The sequence below is a fragment of the Silurus aristotelis genome (genome assembly GCF_946808225.1).
Source record: "Silurus aristotelis genome assembly, chromosome: 6".
Classification (NCBI taxonomy): Eukaryota; Metazoa; Chordata; class Actinopteri; order Siluriformes; family Siluridae; genus Silurus; species Silurus aristotelis.
This window is the reverse complement of record NC_139579.1, coordinates 705,315-728,352: the sequence shown is the minus strand read 5'-3', so window position 1 is coordinate 728,352 and position 23,038 is coordinate 705,315. Positions and strand designations below refer to the sequence as shown.

General features: G+C 38.7%; 1 protein-coding gene across 2 annotated transcripts; it reads right to left on the bottom strand.

The window, feature by feature from the left end:
• Positions 1–5,059: 5,059 nt before the first annotated feature.
• On the bottom strand, positions 5,060–13,713 carry LOC310728042 (uncharacterized protein). 2 transcript variants are annotated; one of them, XM_083545097.1, is made up of 2 exons: positions 13,527–13,713; positions 5,060–7,018 (listed from the first exon to the last, which is right to left on the bottom strand). In XM_083545097.1, exon 2 carries the CDS (start codon positions 7,016–7,018, stop codon positions 5,927–5,929), a length of 1,092 nt encoding a protein of 363 aa, XP_083401223.1. In that variant the 5' UTR covers positions 13,527–13,713; the 3' UTR covers positions 5,060–5,926. The 2 variants fall into 2 exon arrangements, with proteins under 2 accessions (XP_083401223.1, XP_083401224.1); XM_083545098.1 differs by lacking the exon at positions 13,527–13,713 and adding an exon at positions 11,112–11,132.
• Between the last annotated feature and the right edge of the window lie 9,325 nt (positions 13,714–23,038).

Sequence of the window (23,038 nt, the reverse complement as noted above, 5' to 3'; positions counted from 1 at the left end):
ACTTCATCATCTTTCACTTTTCATTCTCTTCTATTATCATTCTCCATTTTTATTTGTTCCTAGATTTCGGTTTACAAATAAACGGAGATTCACACAAATTAATTCGATTCACAAATGTAAATGGGATTTAAACAGGAATGAATACTTAGATGTTCACATCACTCAGGACCTGTGTTGGTCCTGTCACATCCTAGCCGATATTTCCATGTGGGCCCCATGTGGGTTTTTGATGGGTTGTCACTTGGGCCCTGCATGGGCAACCCTAATGGGGTCCAGAGAAATTTGTCCATTGGCTCCACAAGGGCCCCATGTGTGTTAGCCCAGAGGGGCCACTGATGGGTCCATGGTTGGCTCTAAGTGGGACCCATATAGGTGTTCTTTATATTGGCCTATTTGGTTCCCAAATAGGTGTAAAAAATGGGGCCAAAGTGGGCTACAAAAAGGACCCTTATGGGCCCACATGATTTAATCATGGGTCAACCTACAAATGGCCCCTTTATGAAGTTGTTGTGGGACCACAGTGGGTGAGAATTGGGTCCCATTTATTAATTTAATGATTGATTTTTGTGGGTGAACTTAATGTGTACTTATCTTACTATAGAAAATCCACTGTCAAACCATTTCAAACCTCAGTTACAATGTAAAACTGTGCATGACCCAACAAAGAACTAATATTAGTTGATTTTATGTGCTGCTCTATGTTTAAAAAAAATAAATGACTTCATCTCAGAATGTGTAAATCACATTTAATTTAATTTAATTCAAGTAAAAAAAACAAAACAGGAAACAGGAATAACAGAATTACTAAAGTAGAATAGTTCACTGGTGGGTCTATGCAGATTCCTTGGTTGCACACCTACACAACAGTAAAGAAAGAGAAGACAGAAAATGCAATTTAGTACATTTTAAAATACTACCTTTCACAGCAGCATCTTAAAAAAACATGCATCAATATAATTAAGACATTTTCTAGAATCCCATCAGTGAATTGTTCCCACCTCTGCCTCGCAAAATAATAACTTAAGTAATAACCAGTCATGAAATCCAAAACTTATAAATGTAACAATTAAAATATCAACCTTGCATCTGAACTTGACTCTTAAACGAATATTTGGCCATTGCCAAAAGCCAGTGATTGAACAATGAATCTGATCAGCTGAAAGATGTAAGTCACACCTCGGATCACGGTGGACCAGAAAGTTCAACGCACTGCAACTGAAAAAAACATATGCAAATAGAAAAATCACCAGCAAATTAATAAAACATCTTCATCAGTTAAACACCATGTGCTGCAAATCCTCACAACACAACTAAATACAGAAACGTCCTGCAAATCCTCACAACACAACCAATTCATTTACACTGCAAATAGCACAGAACACAAAATAAATGTATCATGGGGACCCCAACAAGTGACAACCCCGGGACTGCTTGTTCAGTGTCTATTCATCAGTGGTGGTGTTGATGATCTGAAAGGTGAGGTTTTTTGTTTATTTGAACATTCTGATCATGATTCCTTGGCTTTGCCAGTTAATATAACATTTTACAGTTAATTGTGTATTTCATCAGATTATTTAGGATAATAATATCCAAAAGACCAAGGAATCATAAACAAACAATGATAAAATAAACAAACAACTCACCTTTCAGGTCATCGACACACATCAACACCACTGACACATCACCGCAATCACCACATCAGTAAAAAAAACAAAAAAAACAAACAAACAAACAAAAGACAAAAAATCACAATCATAAGCACCTTCTAATCCACCATTTGCCCAAACTGTTAACTGATCTGAGTAAATGATGTAAAATTACACAATACCATGCAAAAAGCTAAATCTATCAATTATGTGAATTTCAGGCTTTGTTGTGATTAATGTTTAGAATAATTAGTGTGGGCCTTGAACACAGATCGATTATCAAAATCATACTGGTTCACTTTGGATCGTAATAATATAAACTGACCACTGTAACATTAGTTTAAGTTACTTATAACGATGTTTTGTCTTCAAAAAGCCTTGGTGGAGCTAAACACAGCAAGTGTTCCACTTGACCGCACAAACCGAAGCGTGCTTAAGATAAAAAATACTGTGAAAGTGATTCGAAAGAATTCAGAGTTTTCTGCTCTTGAATTTCATAATTTTATTAATGTTTAGAAATGATTTAAATATAAAGGTTTTTTTTATCACCTCTACCAATTTCACCTAAATCACATAAAAATAATGTTAAGTATTGTCACAATCTCCTCAGAGCTTTTCTCTGTGTATTGTATATACACATGTTATAAAGGCAGTAAAGAGAAAGAGACTCCACACTGCTTTTACTGTTTTACCCTCCTGTTATCATGAGGACACTATATGGAGAAAACACGGGTAAAAATGGTTTGAAAAGTCGTTATTTCCACATTTTAGTAGACAATTTCCTAGTTATCTGCTAATCGTTAAGAATGTTCAGTTTTCCACAGGTGTTTATCTCTGAGGTAAACCAGTTCACTCTCCACACTGACCTTCATTATATCGTGCCTGTAACTTTAATTACCACAAATATTTCAGAAGTTTACATTAAATAAAAACAACAGTAAAATGTGATTAATTTAAAACAAAAGATAATTTCTTACCGTGACAGAGATGTCAGGTTATCCAGGTCAGGTCAGGTCAGGTCAAGTCAGGTGATCGTTTCTTCAGATTGAGAAGGCGGGAACACAGGAGCCAATGGGAGACTCTGTGTGCTGCACAAGAGATTTAAAAAAATTTTTTTTTATTAAAGGTCATACTATGTTATCGTTAAAAATGTTGTTTCGATCATATAAAACATGCAAAAAACATATCAATTGAATTTATCATCAATTGAATAATATAGCTAAATATAGCCCAAATATGGCCTATACAGGGCCCTCGAATAAACAAAATAGGCAACCTAACTGGGGCCCACATCCCGGACTAAGCACTCTGACCCCATGCCCATGTGATGCCCATATAATCCAGATAAAAGTCAGCTGAGCATTGAGACAATCACACTGGGACACTTTAAATTTGGACTATTGTCAATATCTATCTATTATTTCTTTCTGACAAAATTTCAGCCAGTAAGTAGATCCACAGATACCTCAGATCATGCGGCGTGTTCAGGGTAATATACATATACATATACATACATTTACATTTACATTTGCGGCATTTAGCAGACGCCCTTATCCAGAGCGACGTACAAAAGTGCTTTAAATCTCTAGTAATGAATAAATCTACACTGGTACGCAAGATTACAAACTTAATATAAACATAACTCGAATTCTACAAACTTGGAAAGCGCTAATTTAGGTATTTCAGGAAGAGGTACGTCTTCAGTACATGTTCATGTACATATATAATATACATATACAAAGTATGGGTATCAGTCTGGAAAAGGTTATAAAGCTGTTTCTAGAGCTTTGGGACTCCCAAACACTACTCTTTCCCATAACTTCATGGTGTGACTGATCAACTTAATTCCCCTGTACTTACTGCAGGTCCCTTATTCTTAAAGATCAGTACCAGCACACTCCTTCTCCATTCCTCAGGAAACCCCCTTTTTTCAAAGATTTTGTTAAACAATCTTTTTAAAAACTCCACTGCATCTCCTAAACATCTCTATGCTTCTACCAATATGTCATCTGATCCAACCGACTTTCCACTCTTCCTCCTTACTAATCCTATCCACTTCCTGCTTCACCATCTCTATGGCACCCACCCTTTTCTCATTTTCATCAGCTGCTCAAAATACTCCCTCCATCTTCTCAACACACTTTCCTTACTAGTCAACACATTTCCATCTCGATCCTTTATTGCTCTAACTTGCAGCACATCCTTCCCAGCTCGGTCTCTCTGCCTGACCAATCGCTACAAATACTTTTCTCCTTCCGTAGTGTCCAACTTCTCCTACAGCTATTCATATGCCTTTTCCTTGGCTTTCACCACAACTCTCTTCACCTGCTGCTGCATCTCCTTGTTCTCCTGCCTACTTTTCTCATCACTCTGTCGATCCCAATTCTGTTTCTCCAACCTCTTCCTCCTTCTGCTCTCCTGCACTTCCTCATTCCACCACCACGTCTCTTTGTCTTCCTTTCTATTTCCAGATGTCACACCAAGAACCTTTCTAACTGTCTCCCTTATCACTTCTGCCGTAGCTCCACAATCATCCAGCACCTCTTCCCCACCCCCAAGCTCGTCTTTTTAAAACATGAGTATCTGTACTTCTACTGAGTGAAGGATGTGTGAACCTTTGCCACCGCTGGCTTTATTTATGAGATGTCATAAGATGCCAACATATTACAGTTATAATGTAGATAAATACGACTAATGAACTACCCACTCTGTGCAATTTGTATAAGGTATTTCAGTGTGTAAACTAATCCTAATGTAATTGTGGAGCAAAAGTGTATTTATATATAAGTAAATCTGTATTATTTAGTTTTTGCAACACTGAACTGCACACATATTCAAACCTGTAATGTTTGCTTATACTATACATTTAAATGAACCATATTAACTTGGTTAAAAAGCACATTGCACCATTTACTTTATATTTCTTTATATTTAAGTGGAAATTAGTTGTCTAAAATTTGTATGCACACGTAATTTTCGTATGCAGCATGTAGTGTAAACATCTATTAGATTTTAATCATTTTGGTTATTAATTACTTTTATTTCCATTTGGTGATGAAGCTACTTGTATTCAGAGCAGTGAGAACTGCATACAATTCTAGACTGAGACTCCTGAAGTTACTGAGTGTCACAGTTGGACGCTGGAAACACAGATTTTAATGCTCCCACATTAAAGTTGATTGCTTTCCATTGTATTCTTTTGTATAATGGAATTTTGCTTAATAACTGAAATTTAATTTAGTAAATAACAATGATGATTTGTTGATACTTCATAATCATCTATGATATAGAATCAAAACATTGGTTTTATCACCAGCATTTCAATTTTTTTGCTTAAAAAAAATAAAGTATAAGTTAACAAACAGTAGCAAGAGAAAAATAAGTGAACTGTTCATGAAATAATAACAAAAAAATGTTGCTGAAGACATTTTTAATGACACCGAGACTCATACAGTCCATTTAGAATAATCAACTTTTACATTCACCTTAATCTCAAAGGTGTTCAGTGAAGTCGAGATTAGAGCTCTGTGCAGGCCAGTTCAGTTCTTCCACACCAAACTCATCCAAACATGTCTTTATGAACCTTAGTTTGTGCACTGTGGCACAGTCATGCTGGATTAATAAAGGACTGTCTCACAATATTAGAAGCATAGCATTGTACAAAATGTTTAGGTACGCTAAAGTAATTAACATTTCTTTCTTTAGTCTTAACCCTAAAGTACAGCCCCATACAATTACCACTCCTCAACCAAACCTTACAGTTGACTAATAAACTTATTCGAAGTTAAAGAAACACAAAAAATGAACGTTGGTGCAAAATACCTAAAGTTTATACATTTAACATTTGAGATTTAAAAAAGACTTGAGGTGAGATTTGTCTGCACTTTAATTCTTATAGGTTCAGACATATACAACAAAAATCTATCCCCTAATCTTGCTGTGTAACCGTGTGATCAAGCTCAAGTTTGCAGTAAATCAGTAACACTGTGCTCAGGGGACAATGGATTGGAAGCAGTTCCATTAGATAATGTTCAGAAAGCACATATGGGTGAGATGCTCAGGAAGCCCCAAACATGTTGCCATAAAGTGTAGTTGTAGTGTAACTGTAAATGGACCAACAATGTTCTGATGGCTTGGAAAGGTGTCCAGTTTGTTAGAGATAATTAACATTAACATTACAATTTAAAGTTCCCCAATATTTACAGTACAATTTCCCCTTTACATCCATTTAAATAAGAAATTTAAGAAGATTATTTGTTTTACAAATTTACTTCATGAGTTTATGGTTGTATGTTAGGGCACTTGTGGTTCCATAATGAGCTTTGATAAACATAGCTCCGTCCACACTGTCCACAGAGGTACAGCTTCTGTCCTGTATGACTCTGCTGGTGGCTGAGGAGGGTGCTCGGAGCACTAAAACTCTTCCCACACTGTTCACAGTGATACGGCTTCTCTCCTGTGTGAATACGCTGGTGCATTTTAAAATTACTCTGATGATTAAAGCTCTTCCCACACTGTTCACAGCGATACGGCTTCTCTCCTGTGTGGATACGCTGGTGTAATCTGAGAATTCCGTGCTGAGTAAAACATTTCCCACACTGTTCACAGTGATACGGCTTCTCTCCTGTGTGGATACGCTGGTGTGATTTGAGATGACTCTGACGATTAAAACTTCTTCCACACTGTTCACAGTAATACGGCTTCACTCCTGTGTGGATACTCTGGTGTGATTTGAGATGACTCTGACGATTAAAACTCTTCCCACACTGTTTACAGTGATACAGCTTCTCTCCTGTGTGGAAACGCTGGTGTATTCTAAAATTACTCTTTTGAGTAAAACTCTTCCCACACTGTTCACAGTAATATGGCTTCTCTCCTGTGTGGATACACTGGTGTAATTTGAGATGCCTCTGATGATTAAAACTCTTCCCACACTGTTCACAGTAATATGGCTTCTCTCCTGTGTGGTTACGCTGGTGTCTTTTGAGATTACTCTGATAAGTAAAACTCTTCCCACACTGTTCACAGTAATACGGCTTCTCTCCTGTGTGGATACGCTGGTGTCTTTTGAGACTACTCTGATCAGTAAAACTCTTCTTACACTGCCCACACTGATACGGCTTCTCTCCTATGTGGATCTGCTGGTGTCTTTTGAGACTACTCTGACGATTAAAACTCTTCCCACACTGTTCACAGTAATACGGCTTCTCTCCTGTGTGGATACGCTGGTGTTCTTTGAGATTACCCTGGCGATTAAAACTCTTCTCACACTGTTCACAGTGATACAGTTTCTCTCGTGTGTGGATACGTTGGTGTCTTTTCAGAACAGCAATTTTAGTAAAACTCTTCCCACAATCTGAGCAGTGGTGCATCTGGAAAACAAAATTAAATGATTAAATATACAGTTGAACCCACTTATCTCGACCTCGGTTAACTCGCCAAACCTACTTAGTCGACGTTTTTGAAATGGGGGGCAAATTTGCCACCTAACGTCGGTTATCTTGATCCCCATGACCAATCATCCGGCTTTTGAAAATGTTAGTTATCGATGCCACTTCACCATCTCACTACCGTATTTTAGCGTATATAAGATGCGTCTTAAAGAAAGTTGTACGTACCCCTCACCCAGGGTGCGTCTTATATTAGAGATTAGCCTGGAATGACGTGAAGAAGGAAACAAACTCAAACTGCTGGATGCACTGCGTCATTCAGGATATTACCGATGATGAGTTTCAGGCACAGTGCCATGCAGCCGCAGAAGAACTCGTGGAAGTGGTGGAAAAATCAAGCCTTACAGATGCTATGTTGGAAGAGGAGGCACAGGAGTGTAGGATACTTTTCAGAGCTGTGTGTCAGAGTAAAATCACTCGCAAATTTAATTTTGACACTGGTTAGCTTTTTGTAAAACCGAACTACACTCCGCACGTTTTTGTGATTTTGTGAGCGATCTTTGTGTTTGCAATGTTGGAGAATATAATAAAGGTTTGTATCGAGAATCGACGGTGGTTTGTATTGTATACTGGTAAATCTCCGCTGTTAGTTGGTGCACATATGCCTTTTGTTGTTAGCAAACATGTATGTAAATTTTTATATACATCAAACAAATCGCAGCAACGCTGTTGTGTAAAAAACCTCCAAAAACACGTGCATGTACATTCTAAATTTAGAATTGCAGATCGTAAATTTAGAAATGCAGATCGTAAATTTATTAAATTTATTAAATTAATTTATAAATTTATTGGCTGTCGTCCAAATGATGTGTGAAAATCCCTGTGGTTGGGACAACAATACATTGATGAGGACTGCAGGTAATTATCTGTGGCTGTCAAAAGCAGCAACCTACTTCCTCCTAATGGCCTATGAGGGCATTTTCAATCAACTTTGTTAGCATGTACCTCCACTTTCAGCTGAAAATCGCCTACCTAAATGTAGGAGAAGGAAAAATTCTGAAGTAAGTTAGATGAATTGGTAGATGGTGAACCTAGTAATGAAAGATTGGTAAATGGGGCAGACTTTAATGGGCAAGGGGGTGAAGGGAACAGAGGTGATAAGTATGTATGGAATTAGGGAGAGGAATGCGGAAGGTGAAAGGTGGTAGATTTTTGCTAAAAAGATGAAAATGGCAGTGGTGAACACGTATTTTAAGAAGAATGAGGAGCATAGAGTGACGTATAAGAGTGGAGGAAGGTGCACACAGGTGGACTATGTTCTATGTAGAAGATGCAACCTGAAGGAAATTGGCGACTGTAAGGTGTTGCCAGGGACAGCGAGTATATTAGCCAGTTTATTAGAAGGACAATGTATATAGGACGTTTTGGAGACAAGGTGAGGCGAGATTGAGATGGTTTGGACATGTGCAGAGGAGGGACATGGGGTATATTGGTAGGATGGAGCCACCGGGAAGGAGGAAAAGAGGAAGGCCAAGGAGTAGGTTTATGGATGTGATGAAGAAAGACATGCAGGTACCGTAATTTCTGGACTATAAAGCACACCCATATATAAGCCGCACCCACTGAATTTGACAAAGATTTTTATTTTTAACATAAATAAGCCGCACCTGTCTACACTGAAACTAATGAACTTTACACAGGCTTTAAAAAAATACACTAAATGCAATATGTTGCGCTTTTATTAGGAGCATAGCGGTATTTTGGGAATAGCATGCCACTGCATTTTTCCAGTTTTACTGTGTGTGTTCAAGACTGAGGATTATGTCCTTATTATTTTCTGATGCTCATTTCTAAGTTTCTTTGACTAACCCATAACGCTGTTGCCAAGAAAAATAAAAAAGCACGAGTTTTGGATATATGATTTCTGTTGCAACTGGAGTTAGCGAGCTAAACAGTAGCCGACCAAGTAAGTCATTGTTCACTGTCTTCCTCCTTCCTTTCACAACTACAGTGGTACCTTGACCTACAAGTGCATTAATGTACGAGTTTTCCCAGGTACGAGCGGTCACTCGGTCGAATTTTTTGGCTTTGTTACGTGAGCAAAAAATTGAGGTATGAGCTCGAGACGCCGCTGCTAGATGGCGAAGAGAAGCCAGAGAGCGAAGACTGTAACGAAAATAAAGTAAAAATGTTAAAAAAGGAGTGATAGTAAAAAACGAGTTTTCCCTCCGTCTCCGCTTATCGCCTCTACCCCCCTCCCCACACACACACACACACACCCCCCACCGGCGTTTTCGTTAGTTTAAGTCGTCTCATTTCCAAGGAAAATACACTGAATAAAACCTTATTATATCTTTACATTCTCTTTTATTATGTTTTTATACAAAATGTATTTTCCAATTTAATAACATGGAACATAAAAACGGGGTCATTTTGAGGGTTGGAACGGATTAATGCCATTTTAAGTATTTTCAATATGGAAAACTGATTTGATGTGCGAGCAAATTGAGATACGAGCTCCTCCACGGAACGAATTAAACTCGTAGGTCAAGGTACCACTGTATTTCTCTCAGAAGTTTATCTTTTGTCATCGTCGTGCGCCACCGCCGTGCAGCTCAGAACACAGGTGAGGTGCGTTTTTCCGTTCGGAAATTTCATTGGTCTAATGTTATGTCGCTCAGATTTTTGGCTTGAAGTTTGTGAAACCGGGAAAAACCCAGGAAAAATCCATAAATAAGCCGCGGGGTTCCAAACGTGGGAAAAAAGTAGCGGCTTATAGTCTGAAAAATACGGTAGTTGGTGTGAAAGAGGCAGATGTAGAGGATGGGGGAGGGGGAGGGTATGGAGATAGATTATCCGCTGTGGCGACCCCTAATGGGAGAAGCCGAAAGAAGAAGAAGAAGAAGAAGGTGTTGCCAGGGAACAGTGTAGCTAGACAGCATCGGATGGTGGTCTGTAGGATGGTTTAGGAGATGAAGAAGAAGAGGAGTAGATTAAGGACTGAAAGAAGAATCAAATGATGGAAACTGAAGGAGGAACAGTGTAGTGTGAGGTTCAGGGAAGAGGTCAGACAGGGGCTTGGTGGTGGTGAAGAGGTGCTGGATGATTGTGGAACCACTGCAGAAGTGATTAGGGAGACAGCTAGAAAGGTAGTTGATGTGACATCTGGAAATAGAAAGGAAGACAAAGAGATGTGGTGGTGGAATGAGGAAGTGCAGGAGAGCAGAAGGAAAAAAAGGTTGGAGAAAAAGAATTGGGATCGATAGAGTGATGAGAAAAGTAGGCAGGAGTACAAGGAGGTGCAGCAGCACGTGAAGAGGGATGTGGTGACGGACAAGGAAAAGGCACATGAATAGCTGTAGGAGAAATTGGACACAAAATAATTAGAAAAGGATTTGTACCGATTGGCCAGGCAGAGGGACCGAGCTGGGAAGGATGTGCTGCAAGTTAGAGCAGTAAAGGATGGAGATGGAAATGTGTTGACTAGTGAGGAGAGTGTGTTGAGAAGATGGAGGGAGTATTTTGAGCAGCTGATGAATGAGGAAAATGAGAGAGAGAGAAGGTTGGATGGTGTGGAGATGTGAAGCAGGAAGTGGATAGGATTAGTAAGGAGGAAGTGAGAGCAGCGATTAAGAGGATGAAGAGTGGAAACTCGGTTGGACCAGATGACATACCAGTAGAAACATTATGATGTTTAGGAGATAGGTGAGAGGATGCCTGAGGAATGGAGAAGGAGTGTGCTGGTAGTGATCTTTAAGAATAAGGGAGATGTGCAGACCTGCAGTAACTACAGGGGAATTAAGTTGATCAGTCACAACATGAAGTTATGGGAAAGAGTAGTGGAAACCAGGCTGAGAGAAGAGGTGACCATCTGTGAGCAACAGTATGGTTTCATGGGCATGGGGTATATTGATAAGAGAATGCTGAGGATGGAAAGAGGCAGGTTTAGAGAGCAGGGGGTATGGAGAAAGATGATCCGCTGTGGCGATGCCTAATGGAAGAATCATTTTCTCCCTCCCCCTGCTAATGACATGAAATCTTTATCAGAAAGATGAGATACATGAATAAAGTGTACCTTTTATCCAGCAGCAGCAGCAGGAGGAGAAGTGTGTGGAGGTTCTCCTAAAGAGGAATAAAGGAAAAAACGGTTCATGGCTCCAGAATGTCCACTAGCTCAGGGGCGTAGATTACACGGGGGATGCGGGGGACATGTCCCACGCACTTTTTATAATAAGTAATTCGTCCCCCTCACTTTTTTAGTGGAGTGTGTGTGTTCACGACATGTTGAGGTTTTAATGGAGCAATGTATATAAATGCAGAGTGATTTAAAATTCAAAGAGACAAGATAGTCTATACATGACGTTCACGTATCCATGGCAATCAGTCACTCACTTGTCACGTCATCATCACGTGCCCTAGTACTGTAGCTCGAGTCGCATCTGCGTCCCGCGCGCGATCCAACATTCGGTTGCCATGAGCTTAAAGCGGCAAAAAACGCTTGGTATCCTAATTGTGTTGCACAATGTTTAGTAGCTCTGCCTGTTGCTCTTGTTGAATAATTTGCAGGTTTTAAAGGATTTAAAGGATTATAAAGAAATATAGCTGCTTGGACAAACGTTTACTTTTTTCTGTGTATTTTCCTTAAACTCTTTTATTACGTCTTTTGTTTTACAAGTGTGTTAGCAAAACCCTTCCAATAAGAATAAAGATAATGTTGAAGTGAGATTTGACAGCAGGTTTAACTCTGTGTGTCACGGTATGTACACGGAGACACGAGGACACGAATAGTAACATTAAAGATGTGATTTTAATAATAAGGAGCAGGTAAATCACACATACATACAACCGAGTAAAGACGATAACCGTCAATGAGTGAAGACAGTGGTGATGAGTATAGATAGAGTCCTGGTGAACAGACAAGTGAAGACGGGAAACAAACATGGTGGATGATGGGGGGTGCAAAGGATGATGGGTAATGTAGTCCGGTGAATGAGGGTAGATGACAGGGGAAACGTTACAGTATGCTGATAGGAACTGATCTTTATTTTATGGGCTGCTCTTTCATTATTGCACTAATTTTACATTTTTATGTGTTGTCAAGAATGAGCAAGAAACAGACAGCCTCGGATTGTCAGAGCAGATTCAGGATGTTACACAAGAAACTTTACAGGTGAGAACAGATGTGGCTTTTAACACCTGGCTGCTATTGCAGTTTTTTTTTTTTTACATTTTATAATGTATAATCTATTAATACACAAGTGTTTGTAGAATTATATATGGACCAATCATAAAAAATGTAATTAGTAAAATATAGAAAAAAATCTGTAACACATTAGTATGATGAACAACTGCACATTGGCTGTTTATTAGTAGGCAACTTAGAAAGCACATTAATTCCTTATTCTTTATGACCATATTCTGCATCCCATAATCCTACCTAATACCTAAACTTAACTACAACGACCACCTTAATAAGCAGTAAATTAAGAGTTTGAGGCAAATGTCGAAGTTAATAGTAAATATGTTCCCCATACTGAAGTGTTAAAAAACAATTTAGGATACAAATTATTGGTTAATGTCCAGCAGTGTACTTCATTTGTTATTTTCTTCTGTATGTCACTATTCCCTGTATGTACATGTTTTAAACACTACTTTTGTACTTTATTTTCAATAGACAGAGGCAGAAGAGAATTCCTGAGTTGAGGTGAATGAGGCAGAACGTTTCAATGAGGCTTTAGATGTTAGGACAGATTATTCACAGCACTGTCTATGATAAGATATTTCTTATATATTTTAACTTGGACTAATCAGACTGATTTGTATTTTTTTGTATACAGAACAGGGGGCATCTGACAAAGAGTTGGCTGCTGTAGAAGTAGGCAGGTATAATTGATATCGGGTCTTGACATGTTTGTCAGTTGAGTTCAATACATATTTTCTTTCAATAGTTTGTTTTAAATGAGTTGTTTTATTCCTGAAACATGGACTGTAGAAGAGAACAAAATGAAGTATTATTTGAATGTGCAAGTCTCCATTACTGTGTGTCATGTACTGTGCATACACAAAATACAATTTGAAATATAAATTATGTAAACAAGTACCATTATCTTAGTACCATTATAAGGACATCTTTGTACTTTATACTCAAAAAGGTACACATTACTACCTTAGAGTACCAATGTGTACCTTAATGTACAACTATACATTTTTGAGGTAAATAAGGTACAAAGATGTCCTTTTAAGGGCACTGTCTCAGTGGCGAGCTGCTGTATTTCTTTCTTTCTGTTTTATAATCATATATAATCATAAAGCATATAAAGCAAAAAAAGATTATGATTAAAAATAAAACCTGTCAATTATTTAAGGGTTAACTGAAAAAAACAAACAGGTAACACTAGACATCTCGTCCCCACACTTTTGAAATGATGGCTACGCCCCTGCACTAGCTGTTCCCCGAGCAGCTCAGCTGCTACATTTCACTGTATCTCACCTTTGGGTAAAAATCCGCTAAATCCGGGACAAAAACGGGGTTGAAGCTCGCGCGCGATAGATTTATAACGGCGAAAGGAACGTCGAAGTGGAGAAAATCTCACGCGCCCAACATTAACTTCAGACCGGAGCGCGTGACGGAAGGCTATAAGTACAAAAGCAGATCACAAAGCAGTGGGCGGGGCCAACGGGCTCGAGTTCTACATCCGCAAACATCATTGGCTCAGACATTTTGAGGAAGTGAAATCTGATTGGTTGTCTGCCACTGTGCCTTATATTTAGTGGTTGAGCTTCATGAGAGACATGACTTCATCATCTATCACTCTTCATTCTCTTCTATCATCATTCTCCATTTTTATTTGTTCATAGATTCCGGTTTACAAATAAACGGAGATTCACACAAATTAATTCGATTCACAAATGTAAATGGGGATTTAAAAAAGAATGAATACTTAGATGTTCACATCACTCAGGACCCGTGTTGGTCCTGTCACATCCTAGCCAAGATTTTATTGTTGGCCCCATGTGGGTTTTTGATGGGCTGTCACTTGGGCCCTGCATGGGCAACCCTAATGGGGTCCAGATAAATTTGTCCATCGGCTCCACATGGGCCCCATGTGTGTTAGCCCAGAGGGGCCACTGATATTGGTGTTCTTTATATGGGCCTATTTGGGTCCCAAATAGGTGTTAAAAATGGGGCCAAAGTGGGCTACAAAAAGGACCCTTATGGGGCCCACATGATTTAATCATGGGTCAACCCACAAATGGCCCCTTTATGGGGTTGCTATGGGACCACAGTGGGTGCGATTTGGGTCCCATTTATTAATTTCATGATTGATTTCTGTGGGTGAACTTAATGTGTACTTAATTTTACTATCAACAATCCACTGTCAAACCATTTCAAACCTCAGTTACAATGTAAAACTGTGCCTGGCCAAACAAACAACTAATATTAGTTGATTTTATGTGCTGCTCTATGCTTAAAAAAATAAATGACTTCAACTCAGAATGTGTAAATCACATTTAATTTAATTTAATTAAAGTAAAAAAAAAAACAGGAATAACAGAATGACTAAAGTAGAATAGTTCACTGGTGGGTCTATGCAGATTCCTCGGCTGCTCACCTACAAAACAGTAAAGAAAGAGAAGACAGAAAAGGCAATTTAGTACATTTTAAAATAATACCATTTACAGCAGCATCTAAAAAAACATGCACCAATATAATTAAGACATTTCCTAGAATCTCATCAATGAATTGTTCCCACCTCTGCCTCACACAGTAATAACTTAGGCCGGGGACCAGTCATGGAATCCAAAACTTATGAATGTAACAATTAAAATATCAACCTTGCGTCTGAACTTGACTCTTAAACAAATATTTGGTCATTGCCAAAAGCCAGTAATTATACAATGATTCTGATCAGGTGAAATATGTAAGTCACACCTCGGATCACGGTGGACCAGAAAGTTCAAGACACTGCAACTGAAGAAAACATATGCAAATAGAAAAAACACCAGCAAATTAAGAAAACATCTTCATCAGTTAAACACCATGTGCTGCAAATCCTCACAACACAACCAATTCAATTACACTGCAAATAGCACAGAACACAAATTAAAAGTTTCATGGGGACCCCAACCAGTGATGACAAGTGACTGCTTGTTCAGTGTCTATTGATCAGTGGTGGTGTTGATGATCTGAAAGGTGAGTTTTTTGTTTCTTTTAACATTCTGATCATGATTCCTGGCTTTGCTGGTTAATATAACATTTTACAGTTAATTGTGTATTTCATCAGATTATTTAGGATAATAATGTCCAAAAGGCCAAGGAATCATAAACAAACAATGATAAAATCAACAAACAACTCACCTTTCAGGTCATCGACACACATCAACACCACTGACGAATAGACATTGAACAATAAGCAGCTCCAGACGGGTTTGTCACTTGTTGTGGTCCCCTTGAAACATTTATTTTGTGATCTGTGCTATTTGTTTTTGTTGTGAGGATTTGCAGCGTGTTTCTGTGTTTGGTTGTGTTGTGAGGATTTGCAGCGTGTTTCTGTGTTTGGTTGTGTTGTGAGGATTTGCAGCGTGTTTCTGTGTTTGGTTGTGTTGTGAGGATTTGCAGCGTGTTTCTGTGTTTGGTTGTGTTGTGAGGATTTGCAGCGTGTTTCTGTGTTTGGTTGTGTTGTGAGGATTTGCAGCGTGTTTCTGTGTTTGGTTGTGTTGTGAGGATTTGCAGCGTGTTTCTGTGTTTGGTTGTGTTGTGAGGATTTGCAGCGTGTTTCTGTGTTTTTGGTTGTGTTGTGAGGATTTGCAGCGTGTTTCTGTGTTTTTGGTTGTGTTGTGAGGATTTGCAGCACATGTGTTGTCAAACTGATAACGGTGTTTTTTTCAATTTGCATGTGTTTTCTTCAGTTGCAGCGTGTTGAGCTCTCAAACACTGTATAGATGCCTTGCTGATCAGTAATTTATAAAATATTTTTCATCTCAGGGTGGAGTATTCCTTTAATTAAACAGGGGCAAAAACAGTCATCAGGATAAAATATGATTAATTGTGCAGCCCTAGCTATAGATTATATGACTTACACTTCCGGCTGTACTGCAGTCTGGGCTCACAACTCGCTGCATCTGACTGACTTTCTGAACAGCGCAAAATGACGTTTATTATCTTTAACATAATCTTTACGTATCATAATTGTATTAATGTTTAGAAATGATATAAATATGAACGGGGGAGTGGTGGCTCCAGCGGTTAAGGCGCTGGGTTGCCGATCGGAAGGTCTGGGGTTCGAGCCCCGGTATCGCCAAGCTGCCACTCTTGGGCCCTTGAGCAAGGCCCTTAACCCTCTATGCTCCGGGGGTCCCTTACAAGGGAAATATCAAGGTCCGTGACGTCGGAGTGACGTGGGGCCGCCTTCCCGTGGGCTCACCACCTGCAGGAGGGACCGTAAGGGACGGTGCTGTGAGGATTGGGCAGCAGTCGAAGGCGGGGGTCTGCTTAGACTGCTGCCCCCGCGACCCGAATTACGGATAAGCGGGAGAAAATGAATGAATGAATGAATGAATGAATAAATATGAACGTTTTTAATCACCTCTACCTATTTCACCTAAATCACATTAAAATAATGTTAAGTATTGTCATAATCTCCTCAGAGCTTTTCTCTGTGTATTGTATATGTAACGGGAACAATTATTCTCGTATAGTAAGGGAATGAATTAGTGCTGCCCTTACTCCCTGTAAGACTTCACTTAAATATCACACTTCAGGTAATTATAAAGAAATATAAACCTTGTTTATTTTCTATGTATAATTTCTTAAACAAGAATTAGTTTAAATTACTCAAAATAATGAAAACAACAAAGAAAAATAAATAAAAAAGTTACATAAACAAATATACTGCTTGTATTACAGTTCTTTGTACTGTCACCCAAACACAATCACTTTCAATATATTCAGTATAGAGTCAAACACATTAGTAAAGAAAACCCTTTTTTTGTTCTTCAAAGAAAACTCTCTTATTTTCCTTCAAATTCTAAATTAACTTAGAACTTTACTTAGAATTAAATTTCCCCACTTACATTTACCTTTTGGAACACAATCACATTCAAAACATTGAAAAACAGTGAGAAAATAGCAGTTTTCAATGAGCATTCACAATTTCACACACAAAACGCTTGTGACATGTTCAACTACACCAGAGGAGGAAGTATCGGAGTACAAACACTTCGTTATTGTACTTCAGTAGATTTTTCTGGTATCAGTTTTTTACTCCACTATTTATTTTTCAGACTTTTTACTTTTACTCATTACATTTTTACACAAATATCTGTACTTTTTACTTCTTACATTTTCAAAACCGGCTCGTTACTTTAGTTTTAATCCACTGATTTGGTGAAATATATTTTTTATTTTCACTGCGCGCTGATTTCAGCCGAACAACTGATTTCCTGTTACTGCGCGTCTTTTTCACTCCGCTGGTGTATAAAGTCCTGACCCTCACTCACCACAGATGTAGACTAGTTTATGGAGATAAGAATCAGCAGGCAGAAGGCAGTAAGAAGTTTGGGGTTAATGTGGATGAGACAGAGGGAGTCAGTGATGAGAACATGACTGAGAACAGACACATTCATGATCATCATCATCTTTTCTCTGCTTGTGTTCTATATGTGGATCTTCAGCCTGGATACATTCATTAGGTAACAACATTTTTAGTTTTGTATTATATATATTTGACTGTCAAAATTCAAATTATTTTAAACGGAACTAAAATGTTATTAACGCGCCATCAATTCAGCATTTCTGTTTTTACCATTTTTATAAAAAAAATTTAAAAACATAAATAAAAAACTAAATATAAAAGAAATTAAAACCTTCGGCAAAACATACACTTATTCACGACATCACTTCTTTACTTAGATATAAAATAAATAAATAAACTCCACCGAAAAATATTTTTAATCAGTAAACTTTTGTTTTATTTCTGTCTCAAATCAAACACCAAATCCGCCATGTTTTACACAATTAACCCTCTAGGTGGCGTTTTGTGGGTTTTTCCCTCATAATGGCGAAACGAACTTGAATTACTGTCTTTATTGATCGTACAGATAAAAACAATTCATCATTCAAATCTGTAAAATGTCTATGATTTTATATATAAAAGTTCTTGACTTGAAGATGTGCAGTTTCTCCGGTATCACCTCATAACTGTCCGTGTGGAAACATAGGGTTAGGGTTAGGGTTAGGGTTGCACTGATACAGCCTTTATATTTAATCACTGTACATATGCTTCCATACATATCACATGCTGTACATATGATACATATTTATCTGCACTATTGCTACTTTGTGCATTTCTGGTAGATGCCAAACTGTATTTCGTTGCTGTGTACCTGTACTATGCAATGACAATAAAGATCTATCTATCTATCTATCTATCTATCTATCTATCTATCTATCTATCTATCTATCTATCTATCTATCTATCTATCTATTATGATGTGAGGTCCAGTTAACAGCTAAAACAGGTAGAAGTAATAACTACTTTTCACTTAAGTACATGTCAGAGCCAAGACTTCTTTACTTTCACTTGAGTAAAAGTTTATAATCAGTACTACAACTTTTATCCGAGTATTTTAAAACATGAGTATCTGCACTTCTACTTAAGTAATAGATGTGTGTACGTTTGCCACCTCTGACCACAGTTCACTTTAAGTTCTATAACTCAACTGTATCGTCCATCATGTATTGATGAGACTTACACACCATCATGTTTGGAACTCCGTTTATTCACTGCTCCGGTGTGACACACAGTCAGAACTTAACTCTATTGGTAGCATTACACTGCCCACTAGTGGCCGTCATATATAACATATGCATCTCAATACACATCAAACCACGATATCCCAGAAGTATAAATAGGAAACACCAGTTTGTAGAATGATGAGTGGAAATACGTTGTCTTGACGTAGCGTGCGGTGAAATTAACTCGAGAGATGTAATTTAATTGCCTCTTTCAGTTGCAGTATCACGATGAATCAATCAAATGAATCAAATAGGAGTGAATCATAAACGAATCACTTTTAAGATGAATCAGCTGAGATGTCGTTTGGATGGCAGAGTAAACTCAAAATCAAATCTTCTCAAAACAGTGCTTCACATCTCGAATGTATACAGCAGCTGATATGGAGCAGTCACGAGTGTGTCTGCAGCTGCATAAAGTTACTGCTTCACTCCAGCAGCGGCTGAGCTTCTCAGGAACCGATCAAAACGCAGTCTTCAACTGTGAAACACTTACAGTCCACAGAACAGTGCTGTCCTTTATCCGACTAAAGCTCCAATCTAAGTTAGTTCTCTTAAAGAAACTCTATAGAACAGCTTCTCAGACGCGACGCGACACGACACTCACTTCTTCTAACTTTTTTCACTTTCTTTCACCTGCGCGCGCTCTCCATGCACTCTCGCCACTCGCGCGAAAACCAGTCTGCTCGTCAAAATAAAAGTCTCTCAAAAATAATTATTATAAAAAGATTGTTATAAAGGTAGTGAAAGAGAAAAAAACTCCAGTGTTTTTACTGTTTTACCCTCCTGTTATCATGAGGACACTATATGGAGAAAACACGGGTGAAAATGGTTTGAAAAGTCGTTATTTCCACATTTTATTAGACAATTTCCTAGTTATCTGCTAATCGTTATGAATGTTCAGTTTTCCACAGGTGTTTATCTCTGAGGTAAACCAGTTCACTCTCCACACTGACCTTCATTATATCGTGCCTGTAACTTTAATTACCACAAATCTTTCAGAAGTTTACATTAAATAAAAACAACAGTAAAATGTGATTAATTTAAAACAAAAGATAATTTCTTACCATGACGGTCAGGTCAGGTCAGGTCAGGTCAGGTCAGGTCAGGTCAGGTCAGGTCAGGTCAGGTCAGGTCAGGTCAGGTGATCTGTGGTAGTGAGTGATGACTTTTCTTCAGAATGAAAAGGCGGGAACACATGAGCCAATGGGAGACTGTGTGCTGCACAAGCGATTTGTTTTTTATTATTATTATTTTTTAAACTAAAGGTCATACTATGTATCATTAAAAATGTTGTTTCGATCATATAAAACACGCAAAAAACATATCAATTGAATAATATAGCTAAATATAGCCCAAATATGGCCCATACAGGGCCCTCGAATAAACAAAATGGGCAACCTAACTGGGGCCCACATTCAGCCCATCAAAGTGCCCACTCTGACCCCATGCCCACGTGATGCCCACATAACCCAGATAAAACCCATGTGGGACCCACATGGACATGTTGGCTGGGATCGTCACCCTGATAAAGGCCAGGCAGCATCTATACCACCTGAGACGCTTAAGAGATTTTAAATCACCCTCTCTGGTACTGAGGTCTTTATTCAACTGCACCATTGAAAGTGTCCTGATGGGTAGTATCACTTCTTGGTTCGAGAAATGCACCATGCAGGGCAGGCACCAGAGGGTGGCTCAGTCAGCTGAGCGGTGTGACAATCACACTGGGACACTTTAAATTTGGACTATTGTCAATATCTATCTATTATTACTTTCTGACAAAATTTCAGCCAGTAAGTAGATCCACAGATACCTCAGATCATGCGGCGTGTTCAGGGTCATATACATATATAATATACATATACAAAGTATGGGCATCAGTCTGGAAAAGGTTATAAAGCTGTTTCTAGAGCTTTGGGACTCCCAAACCCTACTCTTTCCCATAACTTCATGTTGTGACTGATCAACTTAATTCCCCTGTACTTACTGCAGGTCTGCACATCTCCCTTATTCTTAAAGATCAGTACAGTGGTACGTCGACATATGAGTTTAATTCGTTTCGTAATCTTGCTCGTATGTCAAATTGCTCGTATTTTAAAGCAAATTTCCCCATTGAAATTAATTGAAATGCCATTAATCCGTTCCAGCCCCCAAAATGCCCCCCAGTTGTTTTTGTTACGTGTTTTTGAATAAGAAAAATTTATTTATAAATGATAAATATTGTATAAAAACATATATATAAAACCTTGGAGATGAGACGACTTGAGCTAACGAAAACGCCGGTGGTGTGTGTGTGTGTGTGTTTGCGGGGGGGGGGGGGGGGGGGTGTAGAGGACGCTGGTGGTGTGTGTGTGTGTGTGTGTGTGTGTGAGAGGGGGAGGCAAGATGATTTTTTTACTAATCACTCCTGCACACTACGTGTCTCTAAACTTTACATGTTTTACTTTTTCTTCTTTGCTTTTTGTTACTTATCCGCTTGAACTTTTCCCGGCGGCAGAGTAACAGCTCATTAGTTCATGCTCGTGGAATGATGAGATGGACAACATTAGCCGATGCAAACCACTTTACTTGTTTTTACGAAGATAGATTCGCAGGGTTACAGTATAATATAACTCCCAGGTGGATAAACTTGGATTAACCGACCGCACTGCAGAACACAAATCATATAAACCGCACACTTCTTTCCCGCACTACACTACCCATAATGCATTTTACTCTGGACTTCAATACCCAGAGATAGTAGCCTTAAAGAAACAGCTCTCATTTTCCCTCTAATGCAACACTATCTTCATTTTCGTCACAATCTTCGCTTTCTGGCTTTGATTCGCCATCTAGCAGCGGCGTCTCGAGCTCGTATCTCAAGTTTTTGCTCGCGTATCAAAGCAAAAAATCGACCGAGTGACCGCTCGTACCTCAAAAAACTCGGATGTTAGGGCACTCGTATGTCGAGGTACCACTGTACCAGCACACTCCTTCTTCATTCCTCAGGCATCCTCTCACCTTCCAAAATCTTGTTAAACAATCTTTTTAAAAACTCCACTGCATCTCCTAAACATCTACATGCTTCTATTTATTTGCTGCTCTCACTTCCTCCTTACTAATCCTATCCACGTCCTGCTTCACCATCTCCATGCCACCCAACCTTCTTTCTCTCTTTTTTATTTTCATCAGCTGCTCAAAATACTCCCTCCATCTTCTCAACACACTCTCCTTACTAGTCAACACGTTTCCATCTCCATCCTTTGTTGCTCTAACTTGCAGTACATCCTTCCCAGCTCGGTCTTTCTGCCTGACCAATCGCTACAAATCCTTTTCTCCTTCCTTAGTGTCCAACTTCTCCTACAGCTATTCATATGCCTTTTCCTTGGCTTTCACCACATCCCTCTTCACCTGCTGCTGCATCTCCTTGTACTTCTGCCTACTTTTCTCATCACTCTGTCGATCCCAATTCTGTTTCTCCAACCTCTTCCTCCGTCTGTTCTCCTGCACTTCCTCATTCCACCACCATGTCTCTTTGTCTTCCTTTCTATTTCCAGATGTCACACCAAGAACCTTTCTAACTGTCTCCGTTATCACTTCTGCAGTAACTCCACAATCATCCAGCACCTCTTCACCAAAACCGAGCCCGTCTGACCTCTTTCCTGAACCTCACACTACAGTCTTCCTCCTTCAGTTTTCCCCCATCTTATTCTTCTTCCAGTCCTCTCTCTTCTCCTCTTCTTCTTCACCCATTGGGTTTTGGGGTTACCAGCATGACACTAAAACAGGTAGTAGTAATGACTACTTTTTTTTACTTAATGTCAGAGCCCAAACCTCTTTACCTAAACTTGAGTAAAAATGTATAGTCAGTACTTCAACTTTTACCTGAGTATTTTAAAACATGAGTATCTGTACTTCTACTGAGTGAAGGATGCGTGAACCTTTGCCACCGCTGGCTTTATTTATGAGATGTTTGCCAACATATTACAGTTATAATGTAGATAAATACGACTAATGAACTACCCACTCTGTGCAATTTGTATAAGGTATTTCAGTGTGTAAACTAATCCTAATGTAATTGTGGAGCAAAAGTGTATTTATATTTAAGTAAATCTATATTATTTAGTTTTTGCAACACTGAACTGCACACATATTCAAACCTGTAATGTTTGCTTATACTATACATTTATATGAACCATATTAACTTGGTTAAAAAGCACATTGCACCA